General features: G+C 43.9%; 1 protein-coding gene across 1 annotated transcript in view; it reads left to right on the forward strand.

The window, feature by feature from the left end:
- The window catches only part of PAG1 (phosphoprotein membrane anchor with glycosphingolipid microdomains 1), a 518,307-nt gene that overhangs the window by 465,364 nt on the left and 26,078 nt on the right, over positions 1-26,865 (forward strand). The window contains exon 9 of the mRNA XM_078687109.1: positions 1,152-1,756. Coding sequence (XP_078543235.1) covers positions 1,152-1,756 — 605 coding nt within the window. The remainder of the gene's footprint in view (positions 1-1,151; positions 1,757-26,865) is intronic.

The raw sequence follows: 26,865 nt of genomic DNA on the forward strand, positions 1-26,865 counted from the left end.
TTTAAAAAAATTAAAAGCCATTGTTATTTGTAATATCAATTCTTCTAAGTCACGTAAATACAAAACATGTTGCATTACAAATGCTATAGGTGTCACATTTGCGAAAGTTATAACTATTGGCATTGTAAATGACAAAGCTATTAATTTAGCTATTTTCAAAACCAACACATAAATAAAGAAAATCGTCATTTACAAGACCAATAGCTCAAACTTTCCTAATGCGAGACCTATTGCATTGCAAATGCTTGTTTACACTGTATTGGTGGAAAGACCATTTCAAACTACTTCCTTGACTAGGATTTGAAATGATAGATATGTATTAAATGCACACCCTATATTGCTAACCGGTTTCAAAGTAGCCAACGTATGCCCTTGAAAATATGGTCATGGGAATGCAGAGCTTTAGTCTGTTGTAGGGAAGCATCTCTGATGTCTCATTGCCACTAAGTGAAGACCGTTATCTCAGCCATGCAATTATACCAAAACCATTTATTCACTCTTTATCGGGATCTGAGCGTCCCCCACATGTAGCTGAAAATAGAAAGGGCATGGCCATGTTACACTTAAGAGTGGATCTCTACTCTCTCATTTTCAAAATCTACTAGATGTATGTTTTTACCCATGAAAGATTATCTGACTTGATAAACACACAAAGAGCCCACACTGGGGTCTTCGTGTGTCAATAATGTCAAAAACAGTAGCCATTTCTTGTAAGATTTAATTTAGAAGGTGCATTAGAAAGGCATTTTTTGGTCCTTAACATACATAGCTAGAGAAAAAGCAAAGTAACCATCTCTGGGTTCAAGCTAAAGAATCGATGACTAGAGAAAGCAGCAAAGAGGTCTACCTGCAAGGAAAATGTGTCCTTATCTTTACACTTTTGTGTTTCATGGTCCTTGCTGGGGCAGCCTTAGGCTATGAAATATTAGATTGCTATAGGACATTCAATAATCAATCTAAAAGAGAATATCTATGTTTTTGTATACATTAGAATCCACGTTTCCATTTTGTGCATCCTAACTAAACATATGCTCGGTAAGTGGTAATTTTTGTTTATTAAACTTCTCTAACCTCGGTGGCTCTAAAATATGTTTTTCCGACGCTGACCTATAGCCAACTAAAATATAAATTATGTATCATTTATTTTGCAGTGATTTCAGAAGATAGTACAACTGCCTGTATTGAGCCTTATGAAGAAGTACAAACCTCCTGCCCTGACCTATGCGAGCCACAGGACACTACGGGGAAGTCGACAAAGCATCCCCAGAGCAGAGAGCTACCAAGCATCCCCCCGAGCCCCAACATGGTGGAACCCATACTTCCCGTAAATACGGATCTGTGCCTCGTTACAGAGGGTCCATACGAAGTGCTCAAAGACAGTATTTCCCAAGACAATATTCTCGAAGACTGCCTTTATGAAACTGTGAATGAAATAAAGGAATGCAATATCACTGCTAGATCAGAGGCAAGCAAGAAATTAGATGTTATCATCTTAACGAACAATTTTCAGAGTAACGACCCTAGTCCTGAATGTAGGTCTGAATCTGCTGAGTATGCCTCTGTTGATCGCAATAGGAAGAGTCAACAGTGTGTGAGCGCAGAGAGCACTTACTTCTATTCTCTGGACAAAGAGGAAGAAGCACCTCCTCCGGTTCCTGAAAAACTCCTTGACGAAAATGAGAATGTGCATGCAAAGGATACAGAGCAGAACCCGGAAGTAGAAGAGGAATGTGAAGGTGCCAGCCGACCCAGCAAGGTGAGCACTCTACTTAAGATGTCTTGCATTTCATATGGAAGTTTTATGTTAATCATCATGTTTAGCATTCCTCGTGGACATGAGTTGAGATTACTCATCCTTCCTTTGTCGACAAAATGAGTTTGATATGTGTGTTTTAGCATAATTACCAACATTGTGGAAGAAGAAAGTGCAAGATTCTTAAAAAAGAATCGGGAGAATGTATTTCTCCTAGTGACTTCTATTGTGGCCTGCATAGGGTCTATTGGCATGTACGGGACTTGCAAGCGTGCTGCTGCAGGGTCAGATATGAGAAATGCAAATGTTTTTCCATACCTGTCAGGACATGGAGAAGGCTCTATGGCAGGCAGAGAGTGTGTGACAAAAATGTGGTGTACTGGCCTATAGAAGCAGGTTACTGGCTCTGCGTATTCTGAGCCACACAAGAGTAGTCCCTGCTGAGTGATCGGGTTTTTGCAGGTAAGAATTAGGAGGTGGGAGACTATCCTTGAAATCGGTGGTCTCCTGCCTGAATCGGGAGGGTTGACATGTATGGTTTTAGTAACACGTTTTACATGGAGCACTTCAGAATTACAAAACTGTGGCATCAAGTGGTATATAAAAATGCAAGGTATTATTTAGCATATCTGGATTAATTCCCGACCTGTAGGAAGACCTAACTAACAAACGTTGAAAAGTAATCTAACGTAAAAGAAAGACCTTCACCAAATTCTGATGGTTAGTGAAACATCCTAAGAAATTGCCTCTAAAACAGATAGAAGTTCTCCCAAAGCTGTTATGACAAAGCAGAAACATTCCATTTCAGGTTGCAACCTGGTCGGTTTTCTACCAGCACCACCAGAATTTTAATGCCCCGCCCGTTACCGAAATACGCAAACGCACCTGAAGCCAGTATTTTTAGCTGGAAACAGCCTTCACAACATAAGCTGAGCCACGCATGGCGTTTCCATACAAGCGGAACAACGGTTGCCTTAACCACTTATCTGCCTTAACCATGCATGAGCGTGGTTAAGGCAGTCAGTGGTCTAGATGTGCAGATGAAGAACAGGTGGGATCAGGAGAGGAGGCTCCGGGACGTGGCCTGGTAAGCGCACTGGGGCCATGTTTGGGGGAGGGCATTTTTTGGCTCGGGAGGGTGTGGTTTTTTTTTGGCAGGGAGTAGGATTTTAGGGCTCGGGGCGGGGGTCACAGGGTAGTTTGAGAAGCTGGGTCCACGATTTAGGTCTCAGGGCGGGGAGAGGGGTATTTTTCAGTGCTGGGAGATTAGTTTTAGGGCCCAGGGTGGGGAACTGGGGTCAGGGGAGTTTTTTGGGCTGGGGCCGAGTATTAGGGCTCAGGGTGAGTAGTTGGTTAGTTTTATGGGCTGAGGCGGAATGGGTTGCAGGGCTGGGATATCAAGTTTTGGGGCACAAGGCGTTGGGCTAGGGAGTGGAATTTACTATGCATATTCCTTTAGCAATCATGCTGTTACAACGAAATTCATTGTAAAGGCGTGTGTGGAAAGACGCAGTCATGGTTCAGACCACATTGTTTAGGCATGCGTGGTTTAGGCATCATCATGTTTAGCATTCCTCGTGCATATGATTTGAGATCACTCATCCTTCCTTCGTCGACAAAATGAGTTTGAAATATGTGTTTTAGCATAAAAGCCAACATTTTGGAAGAAGAATACAATTTTTTTTTGCCATTATCTGTACTTACTTTAACAGCAAATATAAATAGAAAGCTCTTTCCAATGTGTTCTACAGCTGAGTTAACGATCCCTGACTAATAATTAAAGTAAACAAAGGCAGAAAAGTAATTCTGCAAATGAATACATATGATTTTTTTTAAAGTCCTACTTAGTTTCAACTCCGGTCCTTTGCAGACCCTTACAACAACAAATGCCTGTATATTTCTCTTGGAAAAGTGGCAACCTTAATTCCATGCTATAGGTCAAGCAATTGAAGGGAGACATGACTAATAATTTTTATTCAGTTTCAGTTGTTTAATGTCAGTTTTTCACTATTATCAAACACTCAGAGTGTATTAGTTGTGAACAACTGATGCATTAAAAACCACGAACAGGTCAAAGCTTTTTCAAAATATGTGTATTATATGGTATCGTTTACTGTAGTTGAACTCTTATTTGGATCAGCTTGCACATCTTATTGAAGATAACGAGAAAAGAAGTGACTTTGGATAGTCTGAATGAATATTAAATATTAATTCAGTCTGAATTATATCTTTCTTTCCATTGTTACGTAGGGGAATGCCCTGTTAAATAGTGGTTTCTATCATGTATTGTGTTACTTTAATAACTGTAATCATTTGAGACCCAAAATAATGGAGCTCAAAGCTCTCCTAATAAGTACTTTTTGAGATTGTACACCTTCTGAACTGCTCCACTTCCCTGGCAAACTCCATATCCCTTAATGAAAGTGTGTAATATCTATCTAGTATCTGAAAAGTTTCTGCCATTCAGGTTTTTGTGACTGTTACTCCAGTATGTGTGTCGAAACTATTGTCAATCACGGCTTACACAGACTTTCCCGAGCTTCAATTTTTTAGTTCGCACCTGAGATGCACTGTCGCTTGAAAGTCTTCTATTCTTAAAAAATAAAATTGTAAAAAAGGGCTTAGAGCCGGCCCATTACTTACCATTGGTTGGCTTCAACGTCACTCTCATTTCCTTGCTTTTCATTGGTCACGCCTCCCAGTTTCACTTTATCTTCATCTTTTGGTCCAGTCCATAGAGCAAAGACCCAGTACAGCTTCCTGTCTGTGGCCAGTGTCCTTCCACTAGCCATGTGCTACTGGAGTTCTTTTTTTATTGTCTTACACACTCCATAAGAGTGCATTAGTTTACAGTCCCACTTCAACCCTCGGTGTGTTGTTGCTTGTTGCCATACATACTCGTATTATTTGAGCCCTTTCACGCATAAGAGTGCAAATCTTTGCAGTCCCCGTCCCACCTCCGCTGCTGGCATTGCTTGTTGCTGTATGCACTGGTGCTCATAAGTAAAACTGCATCAGTAAATCAGAGTTACATTGATTTTTTTGTTGCTTTGCCTGTGAAACGTTACTCTCAGTTGTAAGTGCTCTTTACTGACTTTTGATTTTGAAAAGAGGCGCTTACATAAAGTCTTTACATCACTTGATTTTCTTACTAAAGAGGCAACCTGCATAAGTTATTACAATTGCAGGGACAGAAGCATGATGCGCTCCATTTCAGTTCTGTTTTTCTCTCCAACATAAGTATGGTTTTAACACGTGATTTGACGCTCAGCCAGGCACTTGCAATTAATGGAAAAAACAAAGAAGTAAAACACAGGTAAGCAGCTATTCAGAATTGTTTTTGAAATATTTTTACTTTGGCACAGCTTTGCCATAGGCACTGGAAATAGGGGTGCCCAGGATGCAGCAGTACCCCCAAAATACCTACGCCAGAGTTCAGACGGCGAATGAGCAATAAATAGGACTTTAAATTTTGTTTTTATCTTTTTATATTTTCTGTGCTTTCAAAGGCAGAGGCCCAGTCTTCTGATAAGCTGCTGCTTATTCTTTTAACACAGAGACTGGTGTTTGCTTTTCTTTCTCTTACTGCAAGATGTGAATATTGTGTAAAGTTTACTTTGTGACAGTCATGCTGTTGTGAAAGGAAAGGCTGAGGGAAGACATTTCCATCTGACACATAACAAAATTTAAATACCTGTAAATGAACTGTACAAATATTTCAAAATAAATAAACAATTTGGAAAGCACCAATGAGGAGCTTTTCTTTCGAATTCTAAAGCATCACGCAATTAAAGATTTTAATAGGATCTAAAGAAATCAAGATACTTGGTAATGAACAAATGACAAATATTCGCTGAAACCCAATTTTCACACATCATTGTTTGTGTGACCTATAGTTTTATTAGTTGGTCTGTGTGTCTGTGCAAATTTAGGGGTCATGTCACTAGACATTGTGCGGTCTGTAAAGGACAGTTTGCTATAACAGTGCTTTAGTAATATATTTGTGACTGTGTGCTCCTAAACACAAACATACTTCCACACCTGCCGCTCTCCAGCTAAATGGGTGTGGCTCATTTGAGACATTTGGTCTTTGCTGGATTTTTCAGGACCTCTAGGAGTTCAGTGATGTTACATTGATGACAGCACCCCCACTCCGAAAATTCTTCCAGCTTCACTGAGCTTCGTTTCAGTAAGCAATTTCTAAATTGCATTGAAGCTATAATGTTTATTTAAAAGTGTCCTACTTGTTAACAAGGTCTACAAAAGGCTTGCAGTAAAAACCTCCACATCTGGATAAACTTCCCAATTGTTTCTTCAATGGCTAAGAAAATACACTCCAATGTTGATGTTTATCTCTATCCCAGACTGTAAATAACATCAGTATTTTCCATTTGGCAGCTGAATGTGACTTTGCTCCCTTCCTGCTCTCAAGGAGCACATGGAAAACAAAGGATTCCCTCCCGCTGTTTATCTCTTTCCCGAGTGGCTGTGTTCAGCACATTTGTGCCAGGGGCATACTTTAGCTATAAAACTGAGGTCGTTCAATTTAGAAGGCCCACTCCCCCTCCCAAAGGCAAGCTGGGAAGCCATTTTATAGCTTTGCCAATAACATTCTAACCTCTCCCGCCTAAATCACCCCAACAAACATTTAAAACATGCACTTACATCATGCTTCTGTCCCTGCAATGTAAAACGTTTAAGTGCATCTTTACAAAAAAAGCCTAGCATTGGCAAAGCCAATAGGTCTCACCTACGCCAGAGTTATTGGCTTTGTCAATGTCTTTTAGCTATGTTCAAGGGCGTAGCTTCAGGGGCGGTGTTTGTGATGTTCACCCCTCTAATAAATGTATTTTTAATACATAGTTGAGTTGAGGGGCTTTCAGTCTGGTATGGTAAGGTTTCTGTTGGATTTCACCTGCCATTTTTATATACTCACTCAGGCAAAAAATAACACACACACTCTTGTCTCTGTTTATGAAGAATAAAGTTGTTTATTCAGTTAAGTCTGTTTGAAGTCAGGAATAGCTTGTACATAGCAGGTCATTAGTCTTGATGATGTCAACAGCCTCATAATCAGTCTCCCACAATATTTACTCTCCTTTGGCTCAAATAATTAACTTTGTAGACAAACTCTTCCCACCAAGAGCACTCTGATGCACTAATCTCTATAATCCTAGCAATACTTGGGTTAGAGTGTCCCTTCTGGTCCTGAATTATGCACTCTTAAGGACCCTCGACCAACTTCAGCCTTGAGGAGCTCGGAAAGTTGACCCTCCTGAGGAATGGGGCCCTTTTCAACCCCTCCCTGGCTCTTGGACCACAGCTGACCATGGACCGTAATATAAATAGTTAATCTATAATTTTTGATTTATATTTCGCTGTCTTTGTTCAGTGACCATTTACCATTCTTCTTTTACAGCACCTTTTTATTTACTCACTTCATCACCTATATCTAATATACCAATTTGATTTTGTGCACAGCACTTGTGTTCCAAATGCTTTGCTACAGGTAAGTGTATTTTGGAATAAATCATTGGCTATAACTGCACTTTCAGGCATTGATCAAGAAGGCGTCCGTTTGCAGCTCTTTGTTCTTGGTGGGATGATGCTGAGCACGTTTGATGCTCCAAGAAGCACCGTTGATAAGGTGCTTCTCCAGCTGAAGTCTTCAGCCCCTGTCTCTTGCTGTAAGACGAAGTGCTACTGACGGTTTCCTCTCACCAGGGAGAACAAAGGAATCTTTTCAAGGTTGCAATGAGCCAGAAAAGCCATGGAGAGGCCAACATAGGTTTTGTGGTTTCATGGCTACAGATATGGAAAAATGTCTCTTCTTACCATGATGGGTGTTCTTGTACCATTTCATAGTTTCAGATAGTCTGCTACTCGCCTGCTATCCCTTCCAATGCTGTCTGCAACTGCGTGAATCATTTTAGAAGCTGTGTTCTGTCTTTGCCACTCATCATCTGCTGCCTGTTAACACCATTGTGACTTCTCTCGCTGGTACAAAAACAAGCAGCAGGCACCCCAATGCTTGCTTCTCTCTGGTGTACAGTTTGTTTTATTCATTCTGTCCATTACAAGGTCTGAAGATTCCCTGTGGTTTCCACCCATGAACAAGCATGTTTCAAGGGGGTTTTGGTAGCCCAAATCCTCCCTATTTTGGGGGGATTGTATGTCCCACAATAAAAACATCCGATTCATTCAGTCATTTTACTTTTTCCAATGAACCTTTTGCCTTTTCCTATGTTAACAGATAAAAATGAACACTTTCCAGCATTTCTTTCTCCTTGCTATTCTCTGACGCATTTCAAGAGGGAGAGTGCCACAGATCACTTTGGGCCAGATGTAGGTAGCTTAATACCAGTCGGTAACGGCCGAAAATCGGTAATTTTCCCGTTACCGACCGGTATTAAGGAATATTACCGAATCGGTACATTTTACTGATTTATTACCTACATCACATTTACCGATTCTTAAATACCGAATCGGAAAAATCCGGTATTTAAGAATAGGTAAATTGTGATTACCTACATCTAGCCCTTTGTCTCTTCATGTGGATGAATTGGCATGAGTCCTCCACATAAGTAACATTGGCTAAAGTTTCTACGTGCTGACCACAAAAAAGCACATGCAACTTGGAAATGGAGATTTACTTCATTTACCAATTTGGTCAAGAGTTAAAAATTTGACCCAGCGTGGTGCACATGAGCGCTATTATTTTCCAGTAATTTAATATCTTATCACAAATTTCTCAGTTACTGTTCATTCTGTCATAGATCTTATCAGTATGTTGAATTGGAAGATATTGATCTCGCACATCAGCCACAGAGGACATGTTCTGATTTAAATACCTCAATTTATATTTTAATTCATTATGAGTGGTCAAGGGCTTATGATTTAGCAGGACTGTTAACGAAGAAGTGCAAAAAGGAATACATGCATATTAAAACCAGCTACTACTCTTAGAAAGTTCTTCCTGAATTCAGAGTGTGGCAGGGTTTGAAAGACCATGGAAGATTGAAAACTACCAATTTGATTGCTGTGAAAGAACCTAGGTGAGCTTTGGACCTAGCTCCATCCCATTTGCTTCTAAAGTTGTGGCTGTCTAAGGTTCAGGATGTGCTGCCAGATCAGACCTCAATTGATTTAAATTATTCATGGAAGCTAGATGGGGCAGCCACAAGCCAGGATTGAAGTAACATTTGAAGCGTACACTCTTCTTATTGGAATCTATGAAAAACCTCTAACTCGATTGTGGGCATGCAGGATTTTTCTTGCTTTCAAGGGTGGCATGCTGCCTGAGTTCATTGTCACATATAATCCTTATATTGTAACAAGCATATTCTATCAAGGCATATCTTGTCCAATTACTGAGTGGTCTTGTAACATACTTTACCTAATGTCATAATTTGACTTTCAATATAAATGTATGTTCAATTTATTCGTATTTGAGTAAGATCCTACTGCTTTACAAGATTAGGAGGTATGATGAAATATCATCAGAATGTTCCTGTAGTAGAGGGCTGCGTCCAGGGCACGAGTCGGGGGTCCAAGCGGGTGGATGGCATCCCCCCACTTCTTTCACAGGGGTGACGCCGTCCACCCTGCCAAGAAGTTGGGCTCCACTAAAAAAATGCTGAATTCGTCCCGGTGTAATTTCCAAACACCGGGACACATACAGCAGCGCCTGCACGTTGTTGTCTGCTTTCGATCACAACAATGTGCAGGCTTGGACGGGCTCTCTGATTTCTGACTCCTGCTGGTCCTTAACACAGGACGAGTCTCAGGGGTCATCAGGACTCCTTTTGTTGGAGTCTCCTGGCTGGCAGCAGTCAGGAGCCTCACACCTGATGCAAATTCAGCACAGGGGAAATAAAGGCTCGCACCTTGTTAGCACTTCACACATACTTAAGAAAGGCAGCTTTTCACTTTGTTCAGTCCCTGTTTAGGAGATATGCATGCGCTGTTAGAATGGCAGATGTGTTGATCTTTCCCAGTATTTGCACAAATTAAATAGCATTTTTCAAATATCCACAATTTGCGGGAGTAAGGATGGTTTCATATTATTTCAGAACCCTATTTTGCTGTACATACTGAGGACTACTTTGTTCATCGAGGATACAACGATTTCTTTTGGTAAAATTAATTATTCAATATGTATGTATTTTATCGTTATTGGACTTTTGGGCCCAGTATAACCTACTAGAGACACCTCGGGTTGCACTTTTTATTTCGGTGCCTGTTTTTTTTGATGATCACTACTGGACTATGCCTTTTCACATAGAAAGTGCTTTTTTGACTTAATGTAAGTCATTCTACCCTTTGAATAGTTACTTCTGTGAACTTTTATGTTGCTAATATATCTTCTTGGCTTGCAGCCCTGAAGAAGTCGGTATGGCATGTTATTAATGCCTGACGAAACACGTGTTGGCTGCCATAATGCTGTTATAAGCCCTTTATTGACTGGAAGGAGTTTCAATAAATTGGAATTGTGACTCACGACGTGCGTTGGTGTCTCAGCTGAAGTGGCTATTGAACATTACTTTGACATTTGATCATAACCTGATCTATCTACACTGTGGATTACTTGAAATTGTGGATATTTGGAGAGCTCGGCAAGGAACTATTAAGTGTTTTCACCTGGAACTTTGTTTTGGGACTGTGGGGAAGTGGGTGACCTTCCCCTCCTTGCTTGAGAACCCTGTTACATTGTGTGATTTACTGATTGCCATACTATTGCTGTGCGCCTGAAATTTACCTAGTTACCCTCCTTTTTTTTCTTAAATAGCATTTTTATATGCTTACTACCATTGAGGAGGCATTGTAATAATTTAAATATCACTATTTCTTTTAAAGCACTATGGCTATAGAAAGCTTAACGCTGACAAAAGGTAACATTGTTTTAAGTGTACCATACAAAAGTATGAATCTTCTGCCTAAATCAGGAGGGTTTGCAAGTATACTCGAAATGTGCTCAAATGTACTCATGATACACCTGCTAAACATATATGTGAGGGCTTAAGATCTGATATCAGTTCTTGTGATGCCAGTTTCTGTGATGTCACGTGCTGTGATGTCACACGCCGTGATGTCACACGCTGCGATGCCATGCACTGCGATGCCACTTGCATACTTATTAACTAGGGTAGTCCCCCCACTTCTTTTTTTAGGACTTGTGCCCTGGCTGCGGCTAACTACCTAAAACGGGAGATGTTTGAGGAAGGCTTAAACCAAAATTGCTGAGAATTTTTATTAATAATTAAGACACAAGAAAGCAACCTTTGCACAGACTCCGAGCCAGAACGCGTCAAGACAGAGTAAGGCAATAAAAATATTGCAGCACAATATCGTGGTCCGTCTCTCTCTCTCTCTCTCTATATATATATATATATATATATATATATATATATATATATATATATATATATATATATATATATATATATATATATACACAAATCGTTGCCAACCTGGAGTGCTTATATTCTCTTTTCGAGACGGGAGGGAGATTTAGGAGCTTATATATATCACGCGTGCAACCGGCGCGAAGATAGCACCCGCCACACGAGTGCCCCGAGGTATCTGGTTGAACGGAGCTTTACGAAATTTATCGGGAGCACCGCTGAGACGAACTGGACCGGAAGTGACTGGAGATAGCGGATGGGCGCACGGCGAAGATCAAGAATAACCGGTAAGTCGCCATTCCCGCAATTGCTGACTCCTGTCTGTACTTGCATTTGCAAGGGCCCACTATTCCATCTTCTCAGCGAGGCGAATAGGTACTGGCACCATAACCCAGGGAGGCTTCCCTGAGGTTACCTAGCACACAGGCATGTGCAATGAGGAAGAACGCCGCTAAGCGGCATTGGACGTATTTAAAAAGCGTGTACCAGGTGCAACCGCTGCGGTGAAAATTGGAGACAAGAGGGATGCACACCAAAGCACCCTAAAAAATCTTTTTTTGAAAGTGGAACGGATGAGTGAGAGGGAGATGGTGGGAGGCTACCTCCTTACAAAATTACATGGATGTCGATCGCGTGCCTAGAGGTCTCCGTATTTATACGGTCCCCGCCTATGAAAGCCCTAATCCTCTGCTCTTAGAACAATGGGTGGAGTTGACAACAGCATTCTGTAAGGCCATGCTAGAGCTTTTAGTAAAGTTCGCATGGAGTGACAGAACTAAAGCGATTGACGAGATAGCCTCTCTAGAATTGGAAATTGCAAAGGAGACAGATGATGTTACAGTGACACAATTACGTGAGGAGATGAAGAAACGCCTGGTCAGATATAAACTAAAGATACGTCAACGCAAACAAGAGAAGTTTGAGAGGGATGAGCGCGACTATGTACAGGGAAGAATTTTAACATTCTCTAAAAAATTTGATGGTCCTAGAAAAGCCCTTTAAAAAGGTAAAAACATCGGACCAGTGGAAGAACCACCTACCTCTGAATCATCCGCCACAGAGGAAGAGCCTTGCGAAGACGAAAGACCAACCACGAGCAGAGAAGGAAAGAAAACTCCTTTTCATTTGGAGTTCGACCTTATCCGCAGCACATGGTTGAGAGGAGGGAAGCTGAAACCACCCGAAAAAGACGCAGAACCAGACGAGGTAGAGGAAGAGGAAGGGGCAGAGGTGCAGGACAACAGATCCGCAAGAGAAGAGGCAAGAAGTGGTAGACGCGGGTCTTACCATAGTTAACCTCACTAAAAATCCCCTAACAACTGTAGAAGAAGAGACACTCAAATTAGGGCTAAGTTTTTGCCCCAACAAAAGATTGGAATATACTCAAACCCGCATTGACTTGTTCAACCTGACTCGCAAGATAAAACTGCATAAATTTCACAAACTAAAGCCACAAACGGAGGGTTCAAAGAAAACATGCAAGAAAACCACCATTTATCCAACTGATGTACTATCCGTTAAAGATCTGAAAACAACACGGGTGCTAGAAGATCTCCAAGCTGAACAAAGTGATGAAATTACTGACATTAATGTCAATATGCCAGGAATGGGGAATATTGAACAACAATCCCCCATTACTAATTTCAAAGCTCCATCACAGTTTAATCCGCAAATGCCATATGACGCTATTGACACTTTTGCGGATGCCGTAACACGAGATCTTATGCATCACAGACAGTGCAGCAGTAATAGAACTTGCAAAAAGAATAACTTAACACAGGCACAATCGAACGTTTTATCCAACTTTCATAACAACAAAGAAATAGTGGTGAAACCCTCAGACAAGGGTGGCAATGTTGTTTTATTAACTCGCAACCAGTACTGCAAGGAATCTCTGAAACAACTAGAGGAACCTGGATACTACCAAAAAACAACTATGGAACAATACAAAGAAAGTATCCGCTCTTATCACACCTTGCTAACTAAATGGCGGAATAAATCTATGTTAGACACAGATGAGTTTTTGTTCTTACGCAACCCAGAACCAATATTACCTACCTTCTACCAGTTACCGAAGGTACACAAAGACTCCAAGAATCCTCCAGGACGACCCATCGTCTCCTCCAAGGGGAGTCTAACCGAGAACTTATCTATCTACATTGATTCCTTCCTCTCCCCTTTGTCACTGTTTTACCTTCTTTTGTGAAGGACACTAAAGACTTCATTCAAATAATTGACCAGATCACATGGGACCCATCCTATTTGCTAATCACTCTAGACATAGCCAGCCTCTATACATGTATCCAACATGACCAAGGTATAGAGGCTGCCAAGTACTTTCTGGACAAGAGATCAGCTAAATTTGCCCTACATGGACAATTCCTGATAGAATGTCTGAGATTTTGCCTATTTAACAACATCTTTTTGTTTCAGAATGAATTATTTAGGCAATTGAGTGGTACAGCGATGGGAACCTGCTTCGCCCCCAGCTACGCAAATCTTTTCGTCGGCTGGTGGGAGGAGCAGGTTGCCCTATCGGGTGAAAACCTCAAATGGGATGATCACATTGTCGTCTGGCGTCGATATATCGACGACCTCTTCCTGGTGTGGAGGGGCTCCACCACACAGGCTGAGGAATTTGTTGAAGCACTCAACATCAATAATCTGAACCTGAGATTCACATTTGATATCAGCGAAAAAGAAGTGCATTACCTTGATCTAAGAGTCTATGTACATCAGGGCAAATTAGAGACAAGCCTTTACCGCAAGCCAACAGCTGGCAACAGCATTTTGCACTAAGAGAGCAGTCATCCTCCCAGTTTGATCCGTAGCATCCCCTATGGGGAGCTACTTAGACTACGACGGAATTGCTCTTTGGAGTCTGAATTCGTCAGAGCTGCACAAGACAGCATTGCTAGATTTCGAGCAAGAGGCTATGAACAATCTCTCCTCGATAACACCTACAGGAGAGTTCTGAGAATCCCAAGAAAACTTCTTTTTGCTCAGATGTCTCATTCTGTTGAAGATACAGACTCCAAAACTAAATTCCGTCTGATAACTACGTATTCTGATGAGGTTCCTCAATTAAGACAAATTCTTATGAGGAACTGGCACATCCTACAAACAGATCCTATCATAGGAAGGGATGTCCCAGCTAAACCACTCATAACCTTCAGAAAGTCCAAGTCGATCAAAGATACTCTAGTGCAAAGCCATCTTTTGCCTTTGCCACCTAAATCCACAGGAACTCTGAAAGAAATGAAAGGATTTTTTTCCCTGTGGAAAATGTAAGGCCTGCGATAACAGTAGAAGGACACTAACCTATAAGGTCCCAGGACTCAACCAACCGAGATTGATAAATACATTTATCACATGCACAACACCTTTTGTGGTGTACTGTTTAGTCTGTCCCTGCGGTCTCCAGTATATCGGAAGCACAATGAACAACGTGAAACTCCGGATACTGGAACACCAAAGGGCAATCATGAATAAAGACATAACCTACCCCGTTGCCCGGCACTTTGCCGAAAAACATGGAAGTAACAGGGATCTGTTACGTTATTTCGCCATTGATCACGTGCCTCAAAATCCCAGAGGTGGAGACAGATTACTCCGTCTCCGTAGACTTGAATCTAGATTCATAATAGATTTACAAACTAAGTACCCAGTGGGATTAAATGTAGGGGAGGAACTGACAGTACACCTTGGCAGATAAGCTACAATCATTGATCCATAAATATGATTATACTGTAATACATCATGTAGCCTTTATTTGATAATTAATGTGAATCATAACTTTAGTTCTCTTTCATTTTCCTCCATTTTCCCTCCCTTTCCTCTTCCCCTCGCACTCCTCCCCCTTTCCCCTCCCCCTCCCCCCTCCCCCATTCCCTATTCCATTCCATTTTCATTTAACTTAAAAATTCCTTTTTTACTCCTTTTCCTGTGGCTTAGCACAATGTATTAGCACATACATTTAATTAGTATGGATCGAACAGTTTAATGTAATAGAACTCTGATTTACTGATCCTAGGAAGATGTCTGTGTAAATAGAACATGATATGTATATATATATATATACCTGTTGAAGGATTCTCATAGTAACCTCCTATATATTCCTTTGAGAGAACCTTTGAAATTATCGTTTTGTAAATACTATATATTGTGCAATCCACACAGGTTACTGTCCGGTTGACTATGAATTGAATGTTACCGGAGCCTTGCCGATTCACGGCTATATTACGATTTCGGTCTCTGATGTTCAATATGCAGCCTTTTGCAACCTGGTAACAGTGTTAACTCCCTGGGGTTACGTATGTCAGACTAACGCCGATACACGGTGATATAATTTTGCTTATTGCTGTCTGGCAGTGGTAAAAGTCAGTACAGGACACACAGGTGATTTATTTGTGCGTGACGGTGTGATTCCTAATGTTTACATGAGAGAATCAGTGTAATTCACCCGTATATATGCATTTCTTGACGATGTTTGCCTTGTATAATATGGCTGCCACACTTAACCCATTTTTTCATTTCGTTTTATACGTTCAAATGTGTATTTTACAAAGTCCGCTCTTTGTTTCTGTGGGAACTTTACTAAAAGGCGTCACAGACTCAATGTCGGCGACACTGAGGAAGGACTATTGTTCGAAACGCGTCTGTCATCTGCGTTGCTGTGTGCTGAATAAAAATCGTTGCCAACCTGGAGTGCTTATATTCTCTTTCCGAGACGGGAGGGAGATTTAGGAGCTTATATATATATATATATAAATATATATATATATGTCGAAGCTCAGGGGTTTGTCACACAGGTAGGAAGCACCCGACAGCAGTGAAGGTTCAACCCAAAAACCTTTAATCATAGGTATAGATGGCACGCTACATGGCGGAAGGTTAGAAACAGTCTCTCCGTACGCCGTACGCGTTTCGAATTCCTTCTTCCTCAGCGGCATAGTACGAAATGGCGTGTAATCCCATGACTGCATGATTCATTCATAACACGCCTCTCAATGGCTGCCCGGATGGGACTGTGTATAATGCAGTCTGGGAGTTGAAGTTTCTTTAATCCTGGATGGATACGCTTGTTTGACTGTTCCACCTGATAAGGCTCTGGATGAGCCCCCGCATGTGCTTCCATCCTCATCCAACACCGCTGCCCCAAACTCAGGTAGGTCAATCACTTTCCTCTTGGCCCCCCCTTTACTCGCAGGGTGGTGCCATCCCGACGGCTGGACTGCCGCCAAATATCGAAGCTCAGGGGTTTGTCACACAGGTAGGAAGCACCCGACAGCAGTGAAGGTTCAACCCAAAAACCTTTAATCATAGGTATAGATGGCACGCTACATGGCGGAAGGTTAGAAACAGTCTCTCCGTACGCCGTACGCGTTTCGAATTCCTTCTTCCTCAGCGGCATAGTACGAAATGGCGTGTAATCCCATGACTGCATGATTCATTCATAACACGCCTCTCAATGGCTGCCCGGATGGGACTGTGTATAATGCAGTCTGGGAGTTGAAGTTTCTTTAATCCTGGATGGATACGCTTGTTTGACTGTTCCACCTGATAAGGCTCTGGATGAGCCCCCGCATGTGCTTCCATCCTCATCCAACACCGCTGCCCCAAACTGAGGTAGGTCAATCACTTTCCTCTTGGCCCCCCCTTTACTCGCAGGGTGGTGCCATCCCGACGGCTGGACTGCCGCCAAATATCGAAGCTCAGGGGTTTGTCACACAGGTAGGAAGCACCCGACAGCAGTGAAGGTTCAACCCAAAAACCTTTAATCATAGGTATAGATGGCACGCTACATGGCGGAAGGTTAGAAACAGTCTCTCCGTACGCCGTACGCGTTTCGAATTCCTTCTTCCTCAGCGGCATAGTACGAAATGGCGTGTAATCCCATGACTGCATGATTCATTCATAACACGCCTCTCAATGGCTGCCCGGATGGGACTGTGTATAATGCAGTCTGGGAGTTGAAGTTTCTTTAATCCTGGATGGATACGCTTGTTTGACTGTTCCACCTGATAAGGCTCTGGATGAGCCCCCGCATGTGCTTCCATCCTCATCCAACACCGCTGCCCCAAACTGAGGTAGGTCAATCACTTTCCTCTTGGCCCCCCCTTTACTCGCAGGGTGGTGCCATCCCGACGGCTGGACTGCCGCCAAATATCGAAGCTCAGGGGTTTGTCACACAGGTAGGAAGCACCCGACAGCAGTGAAGGTTCAACCCAAAAACCTTTAATCGTAGGTATAGATGGCACGCTACATGGCGGAAGGTTAGAAACAGTCTCTCCGTACGCCGTACGCGTTTCGAATTCCTTCTTCCTCAGCGGCATAGTACGAAATGGCGTGTAATCCCATGACTGCATGATTCATTCATAACACGCCTCTCAATGGCTGCCCGGATGGGACTGTGTATAATGCAGTCTGGGAGTTGAAGTTTCTTTAATCCTGGATGGATACGCTTGTTTGACTGTTCCACCTGATAAGGCTCTGGATGAGCCCCCGCATGTGCTTCCATCCTCATCCAACACCGCTGCCCCAAACTGAGGTAGGTCTATCACTTTCCTCTTGGCCCCCCCTTTACTCGCAGGGTGGTGCCATCCCGACGGCTGGACTGCCGCCAAATATCGAAGCTCAGGGGTTTGTCACACAGGTAGGAAGCACCCGACAGCAGTGAAGGTTCAACCCAAAAACCTTTAATCATAGGTATAGATGGCACGCTACATGGCGGAAGGTTAGAAACAGTCTCTCCGTACGCCGTACGCGTTTCGAATTCCTTCTTCCTCAGCGGCATAGTACGAAATGGCGTGTAATCCCATGACTGCATGATTCATTCATAACACGCCTCTCAATGGCTGCCCGGATGGGACTGTGTATAATGCAGTCTGGGAGTTGAAGTTTCTTTAATCCTGGATGGATACGCTTGTTTGACTGTTCCACCTGATAAGGCTCTGGATGAGCCCCCGCATGTGCTTCCATCCTCATCCAACACCGCTGCCCCAAACTGAGGTAGGTCAATCACTTTCCTCTTGGCCCCCCCTTTACTCGCAGGGTGGTGCCATCCCGACGGCTGGACTGCCGCCAAATATCGAAGCTCAGGGGTTTGTCACACAGGTAGGAAGCACCCGACAGCAGTGAAGGTTCAACCCAAAAACCTTTAATCATAGGTATAGATGGCACGCTACATGGCGGAAGGTTAGAAACAGTCTCTCCGTACGCCGTACGTTTTGGGTTGAACCTTCACTGCTGTCGGGTGCTTCCTACCTGTGTGACAAACCCCTGAGCTTCGATATTTGGCGGCAGTCCAGCCGTCGGGATGGCACCACCCTGTGAGTAAAGGGGGGGCCAAGAGGAAAGTGATTGACCTACCTCAGTTTGGGGCAGCGGTGTTGGATGAGGATGGAAGCACATGCGGGGGCTCATCCAGAGCCTTATCAGGTGGAACAGTCAAACAAGCGTATCCATCCAGGATTAAAGAAACTTCAACTCCCAGACTGCATTACACACAGTCCCATCCGGGCAGCCATTGAGAGGCGTGTTATGAATGAATCATGCAGTCATGGGATTACACACCATTTCGTACTATGCCGCTGAGGAAGAAGGAATTCGAAACGCATACGGCGTACGGAGAGACTGTTTCTAACCTTCCGCCATGTAGCGTGCCATCTATACCTATGATTAAAGGTTTTTGGGTTGAACCTTCACTGCTGTCGGGTGCTTCCTACCTGTGTGACAAACCCCTGAGCTTCGATATATATATATGTATATATGTTTTTATTTTGGCTCTAAGAGGAAAGTAGAGTCCATATTTTGGTGTAGGGTTTGGAAATAAAGTACACAAGGCATTATGGGACATTTAAAAGCAACATTTTGTTCCCTAACAAAATTTTGTTTATACTGCTCAATGTAAATATCTAAGGCAGAGCAATGGGGTGGCTTGTCACAGTCACCTGCCCGATAGGCCAATAAGGCAGAAGTTAGGGAATTCAGAAGAGTGGAATACTGTTTTCTAAATCCTGTAGTTTGGTGGAAGCATATTACTGTTATTGATCTAGGACATTACGGGGCGCATTTAAAGTGTGGCATGTGGTTCGCCAGGAGGGTGGAGAGTCTGGCCTCTGCCACAATGGTGGATGACTTCCCACCACATTTGGAGATCCTTCTCCACTTGGCGGGGATCTCCATGCTTTCAGTGCATCCCCCAGTGCAGCAAATGCATTGAAGACAAAACCCAATACAAATGGGTGCCATCTTTGTTTGCTTTAATTTATTTGATTTGACTGAACCATATTCCCAAAGCAGGAGTTTGTTTAGGAAAACCAAAAAGCAATTACCCTTATCCATTGTTTGTTTTCCCTGCCCAGTGCTGCCATGATCTGCTTGACCAGTAGATATGGAAATTCAAATTAAATAGCCCTGTCTTGAATATGGTGACATAACCACTACTGTGGCCTAGCAGGTATGGGTTTCAGACACTGGAGCCAGCTGTGGTGCTGCCTTTGGAAACCGTGCGGTTTACGCAACTCTAAATGAGGTGGGAAAACCCGCGAGTTTTTTTAGGTGGGAGCATGGCCAATTTCTGGCTGTGCTCACCTACTGCCAAACTCCAAATGAAGGCCTAAGTCTTCAAGTAGTACTCAAGCAAATGTTTTTCTGAGGGGAATGATTAAAGCCAGAAGTCATTTATTGCTATGGTCCGTTTTCACCCATTTTTTAAACCATTGAGGTTCTAAATGCTCCTTGCCATTTTTGGGTGATTTTCCTACTTCACAAAATGTTGGCAAATATTGCTGATACTAGAGGAGCCGATCGTTGCATATTCTGTGTCAGATGGCCCCTGAAGCAGACATCTGGTCCCACAGCTCTAGAAGTGCTACTTTTGATGATTCCTGAGATACTTTCAACAGCTGGAGAAGAAAAGTGGCTGGACATATAGGAGAATCTCATAAAATCAAAATGCCCCCTCCATTCATAAAGTTCAGTAATGTTCCTAGACCATAGGTTATAATTAATTAGAGGGGTTGTACCAACAAGGTCAGTTAACCCCTTCCATGCTGATGATGGCCGGGAGCCGTCATGGCACACAGTGCTCGTGTGCTGATGACGGCTCCCGGCCGTCATGACCGCACCCACGATCGGAATATGCCGCACAGGTGCAGAATCGCGGCCGCGCACAAGGGGGTTAATCATCAAAAACTCTTTCAACAATGGACCAAAATTGTTTATTATTGTACAATCTATATCATTATACTGTGCATTTACATACAGCTCTTATATGTGACTTAGGTGGGTATTTAGAGTATGGTAGATGCAGGACATCCACCGAAAAAGGGGAGAGGTCCCGTCCACCTTGTTATAAGTGTGTTTATGACTATACATTCCAAATAGGAAAGACTGCACATCCACCTCTTTTTGACAGCTGCCAGCATCTAAAACAAAACCCTTAGACGCTCATTATGAGTGTGCCACAATTTGATGCAGGGATACCGAAGTACTGTCTCGAATTCCAGTCAGCATCGCTAAGCCAGATGCCACAATTACAAGTTTTTACCACATAATGGAGAGTAACAATATGAACCCAATAATAACAAGTCCTTTTCAGTGAACGTTTTACCTATTCTGCGAAATAAATACTGGCAATTCCCTCTGCTCAGAAATGGTGAAAAGTGTCCATGCGGGGGGGCAGTAGAGGGCAGTGCAAAGTGGTGGGAGCAGCATATAAGAACAGGCTTGAACTCGTCTGTGGGGGAATTGCCTGCCCCCCTCCCCTTGTGCTGCTGCAGATTTTGAGTGGGGACCAAGCTATGCTCCTGCCCACAGCCCCAGTCTGCCACATGATACACAAGGTCTGGTGCCTTGGGGCCTGGAATTATCTGGTCTATAGTTTGCTGATCTTAAAGTTCTGGACCTGGAGACACCGGGGTACTCATAATTGTGGATGTCAGAATTCCACGTAAAGTTATCATTGCAGGTGAAATTCCACCACTCCTAACAAGGGCCATAATCATTTTAATTTTACTCACTTGAGAAAAGTCATCAATGATAGCTTGTGTCCACCAGTAGCAGCTGCTGCTGGACGGGGGTGGTGGGGCGGGGGAGGATAAAACCAAGAAAGAAAAAAAAGGACTTACCTGGATCTGCCTCCTCTCTGCCGTCATCTTCCTTCTTCCTGTCTGCAGCATGAAGTACCCAGGCACACAGGATCATCTGAGTCATCTGTGAGTGGTCTGAGCGCTGTAGTTCGGCACTCAGACGGGGACAGGGAGCCTGCGCTTATTCCTCACCAGCTGTGTAATGCAGCCTGGTGGGGAACATGCAAAGTGCGCATGACTTTTTGGCTGGCCCAAAAGGGCCAGCCAAACAGTCTTGCACACTTAAGAAGTGCAAACCACTCCTCCCTCTGCTCCGGCCAGCCCTACCCTGTCACTGACTGCAATAGGCAAAAAGAAAATGATGATAACGATAAACATTACTATCATTTTGTTTTTCCTTTTGAGCAGTGGGACAACGCTCCTCCACTTTAGCCGTGGAGCCCACACTGGTGTCCACTTCCATTCACATTCATGATGTTTACCTAGAACCTGAAATTTTCAGGAACAGTTTGCTCATATTGTTCAAAGGCCATATGTCTATGTAGATAGACACCAGGCAAGAAACACCAAAGGGTAACTGTAAATTCTATCATTATAAATGATTATTTCCATTGCTGTATTCAAAGAGAAAGTGGGACAACAGTTCAAGAAATCACTGATCATGAGAGTGGGGTCCAGCAGTGACCGTGGCATTTCACTAATTTGAATAAAGTGAGCCAATCTGTCCCGGTGAACGCATCCCTTAACCAGGCCCAAGCTGACCTCTTCACTGCGGATTATTACCTTTGTTAATCAAGCCTATTTAGTAACCAGTCTGTCTGCTGGGATGGAAAAGCCTTCTGCTTGGTAAGATCCGTGTACCCCTGTCCTGAGTGCCCAACTGTATTGTTGTCTGAATCGCTAATGCTCATTTTTGTCATAGATAAACACAGATTATATGTGTGCACCATATCATAGGCCTGTCTCGCGGATTACGGTCTTGGTGGACGAGGAGGGGTGCCCAAAGTGCTACCCTCATTGTGATAGAAGGCTACCACCAGGAGCATGAGTGTTTGCCTGTCTGTGTTAGGCTTCGGTGCCATAGCTGCTTACATTTTAATATAACATTCCTCCCTCCCACCACCTCTTTCCATGTGCTGCATGCCCGCCCCCCCCAACATACCCCACGTCAGACTGTTTTATTTTAAATCTTCTTTTCATGGAGGCATAAGGCATTGTAGCCCCTTCCGCTCCCCCTTGCTAGGTATGGCGGCGGCTTCGAAGGTTGAGCGCCTTTTCTTATTTTCTGCATGCGCCTGCTTTTGTAGGCACAGAGAGATTATGTGATTTGCTCAAAATCACAGGATGTTTAAGCCGAGACTCGAACCTGGTTCTCTAGCTCCATAGTTGGCAGCTCTACCGCTACGACACATCCTCTCTAAGTGAAGAATTGCTCAGTTAAGCAGCAGAACCAACGCAAGGGTTCATTGGAGTGGGAGGTGCATGCTGCAGCGCTCATGTTCATCAGTTTAGTGTCACATATAGAGGTCAGTGCTACCTGAGGACGAGGTGAACGTGAGTATGATCCAGTATGTGTGTGCTCCACTTTATAGTGCCTTTCTGGGCTTTACTTTGCATCCCACTGACTTGGTAGAGCTATAGTCTGTATCCTATTTCTTCTAGCCCCAATCACAGTTGTCTTAGTACACCTCGGCACATGGATGTAAAGGAATCGTTTGCTGAAATGTTAACTAGTATATTGCTTTCAAGTTGGTGGTGTACTTAGTTTATCTAGTTTATTTAACAATATGTCTTGTTGCTTGATGACATCAGTTTTGATCAGTTGTGTATATATTCATTATTATCACTTGGTGGTGCAAAATGCACGTGGCATGCCAAGAAGGTGCTTTGAGAAGTGTTTCTCAGACAATTAATACTGTCACAACTCAGCTCCTTATATTGGTGTGTGAGGATTGTGTATTTGTTGCATCAATGGGTGCAGGGGTGTAACAGATGCCTCTGCAACCCTCTAGGGTGACTCCAACCTTTTATGGGGCCGCAGTCAACCTAAATAAGGTCAATGAATATCTGAGAGATATAGGAGACTCTGGCCCCTCATCACATTATGAAGAAGGGGCCCCTTCATTTTGGGTTACACCAGCAAATGGGTCTACAGGGCAGAGAAAACTCTGTAAACTCTATATAAACTGGAAAGATCCTCTCCCTATGTAAAGTGGCACTGTACGACATACCGTTCTCCATGTACAATATATTCAGTACTGATACAAATACAGTTTATAAATGAAAGGCCAAGATGCTGTATAAATTTGCCCTATTAGGTTTGGTGCTGGCAAAACGCCGCTTTGCGATCCAGTGTACCCAGACTCGCCCACCCACATTGGTAAGATGGGGGGCAGATCTATGGGAGTGGGGGATAGTGAATGAGAAGAGACTTAAACTGGTCCGCACTGACAAACGCAGAGTGTGTTCTAGAGATATGGAGCGACATGCTAGACAGCCTAGAGTCGAGGGAACCTCAGCCAACCACACTAACGAATACTCGCAAGATGCAGACACCCGGGTAACGGAGAATTCACTTCAGCCACTTGGAAAATATATGGCGGATAAATGTGGGTCGAGACCTTATGCGGATACAGAAGACCGGACATGCACGACAAAGTATGGAGGGGACCTACATTTGACAACAGGTGGAATACACCCTGAGAGTGCTCTTCATGCACCCCATGTCCAACACACCATACACCTTCCATGGGCGGTGTCTGTCCCCGCCTCGCTCAAGACCAGGGGCCTAAAAGGGAACGAAGAAATGGGCTTAGCAGGATGGCAGCCCCCCAGACCTGTATGGCAAGCGCCACCGAATGGCCACCTTACCACAGGAATTTGCTCATGGTAATAGCCAACACTCCCTTTCAGCCAACACCCATACTCCTCCCCATATGAGCTTACACCAGATAAATGTCTCATAAGTGCCCGCTCCTAAATGCAAATCCCTCCCAAGTGGGTGAGACCCTCCCCCTCCTGGCCCACCCATGCACCCCAAAACCCTCATGCTCACATGTGACCCAGTTTGGTGATGGTGCAAAAGGCCGCAGCTTTATTAACATCTTGTTATCCAAACACGTCATTTATTTCCAACCAGTCCCATTTATACCCATTTCTTTTCTGATCGTTCCAATCCAGTCTTTAAACCTTGACAGCACAACCATTTGTGACAGCGCCCTGAGCGAATGCCCTTTCTCAGCAGGTCTAGCATTTCCTACGGCTTCTACGCTACATTTGCTGCAGATGTTGTGGGTGGCCCACCTGCCTGACCCGGGCTGCAAGTGCTGTGTCTGCCCTCTGCTGACCCCATGCTGATCTGAAGCTTGCTCCCTGTACCCCTCCTTAAGGGATCCCTAAGGCACAGGTTTGAGCGGCTCCCCGTTAGCTTTTGTGCTCTGTCCGCTGACACCTCTGTGCTGTCCCGCCTTGCTTGAGCCCTTACTCTGCCTGCAGCTGCGACACCCGGATCTAGGTGTGGGTGGGTGAAACAATGGTGAATGCACATATTCCGAAGAAGCCCCCCATGCACTTAAATCCTGGTGCGCCCCCAGGAGGCCCCCACTTATTGAGTGATTTAAACATCGCCCCCCAACCCAAGCCAGCCAATTCCCGGGCTTGTTTATTGTCTTCCTCTCGCCCCTGTGCAGGCTGTGTACCCTCTCTGCTCGGCGGTGACTGCTGGCAGCGCACACAGTTAATGAATGAAGCGCTCTGTATTCAGTGTTTACAATGCACATCACTGGGCAGGCTCAGAAACGGAGTGAGCTTAAAAGCAGCAGCACTGACCTGATATAGGTTGCCGCGAGGAGGAGCAGGAGGAACGGAGCGAGAAGCAAAGCCAATCAGGCTTCCATCTAACCAAGCCCAGGCACAGACTACAGGGGGCAAGGCGGAGAGGGGCATCACGGGACTTGTCCACACCAGGCGGCAGCCAATGGGAGGTGTACCTTGTCCACGAGTCCCGGGAGGTGCTGTAAAGGCGCCATCTGAGAGTGGGAGGCAGACACAGAGAGGGAGGCGGCGCGGGAGAAAGAGAGAGTGAGAAGGTGCCTATGTGTGTGTGTGCGTGAAGTCTGCTGTTTTTTTAAGCACATACTCGTGCTTGTGGCACGCCCCTGCTCGCTCTCGTAAGGTGTATGCCGCCACAAGCATGAGTATGTGCTTCGAAAAAGAGCAGAACGACGGCTAAAGGTCTCCAATGCAGCACATGCACGCTGCGTAGGCCAGACCTAAAAAGAGATTGGAGGCCATGTACATTAAATAAGTACAAAAAACTATCCAATATACAGATAATACAAATCTACATTTTTGCAGTGTGTTTGTAATTTTATACTGGCTGATTTGTGAATTGCTTGTGATCTATGTAAAGCACTCTGACGCTTGTGGGCCTATAACATGCTATACAAAACTACTAAAATACATAACATGCACAAGAGAATTTCTTCTTTGGTATTGTATATGCACATCACACACAGGCAGAGTGAACAGTGACCACTGTGCTAGATGATACCGAAACATCTGAAGGCATAAAATGAGTTTCAGACGGACAGCTGTGTGGTTCATTCCCTGCCGCCTCTTCCAGGCATGAATGTCCCGGTGACAGAACAGTGATACCCATCCCATGCCAGTGCTGGAAAAGCGTGGCAATCCGATGAAATTCGGTTCAGGCAGCTCTCCTGGGGTGACGCTGAGCTCCAGGTTGGCCTGGCCATGAATCGGCTCTGTTGCCTGCCGGGACCCCACAGCACACATTCAGTGCATTCCCAGCAGAGCTCCAGCCTAGGGAAGGCGTGAGGGGGGGTTGAAACTCTGGCATGCGGTCATGCAGCTCCAGATGTTTCACTAAAAGGATAAGCAGTAGCTTTTTTTGCCAAGTTGTATCCTGGCTGGCAAAAAGGTGTGGGAGGTGAAAGGATCCCAGCTGGATACTCACAACTGCCGGCCTCTTTCCTTGGTTCAGCAAGGAAAACAAAGATACAGTCTGTGTGTTCATTGAAAGGTCCGCAAGCATAAACACAAGGATCTCTGCAATTGGTGCATTAAACCACCGAGCTGCCTTACATAGAACACACGCTTGTTTTATGTTCATTTTTCCCTCACAATGCTCAGCAGCCCAATAATTGTCCGGGGGTATTTTGCGATGATTTTAATCTGTGACTGAAGATTTCACACGAGTCTGTTCTTTACTAATAAAGTAAGTTATAACCCCTTTACATCCACATTTTCTTATCAGTTACTTGGAAGAATACTGCATGGATAGTGTTAGGTTAATCAATGAACCATGTGTACCAGGAGCTACTTTACGATGTGCATTCAAAGGTGGTTGCTGTTTGTGTACCATGTCAGCATGAGTGGCTGGTGCGGAGCATCTGGAATTGCATGCGAGAAATTAGACCATCTGTAGTATGTGCAGAACAGAACACTGTGTATAAGAACTGTACATCTGCAGTGCTATGTGCTTTGGTATATGTGTGTGCACCAATGGGCGAATAAATGGTCCAAGTTCAGCCCTTATTGGAGGGGAAACATCCTTTACAACGCAACTTTTATCACGCAGTGCTTTTACATCGCA

This window comes from Lissotriton helveticus, chromosome 4_1, assembly GCF_964261635.1.
Source record: "Lissotriton helveticus chromosome 4_1, aLisHel1.1, whole genome shotgun sequence".
NCBI classification, from domain to species: domain Eukaryota; kingdom Metazoa; phylum Chordata; class Amphibia; order Caudata; family Salamandridae; genus Lissotriton; species Lissotriton helveticus.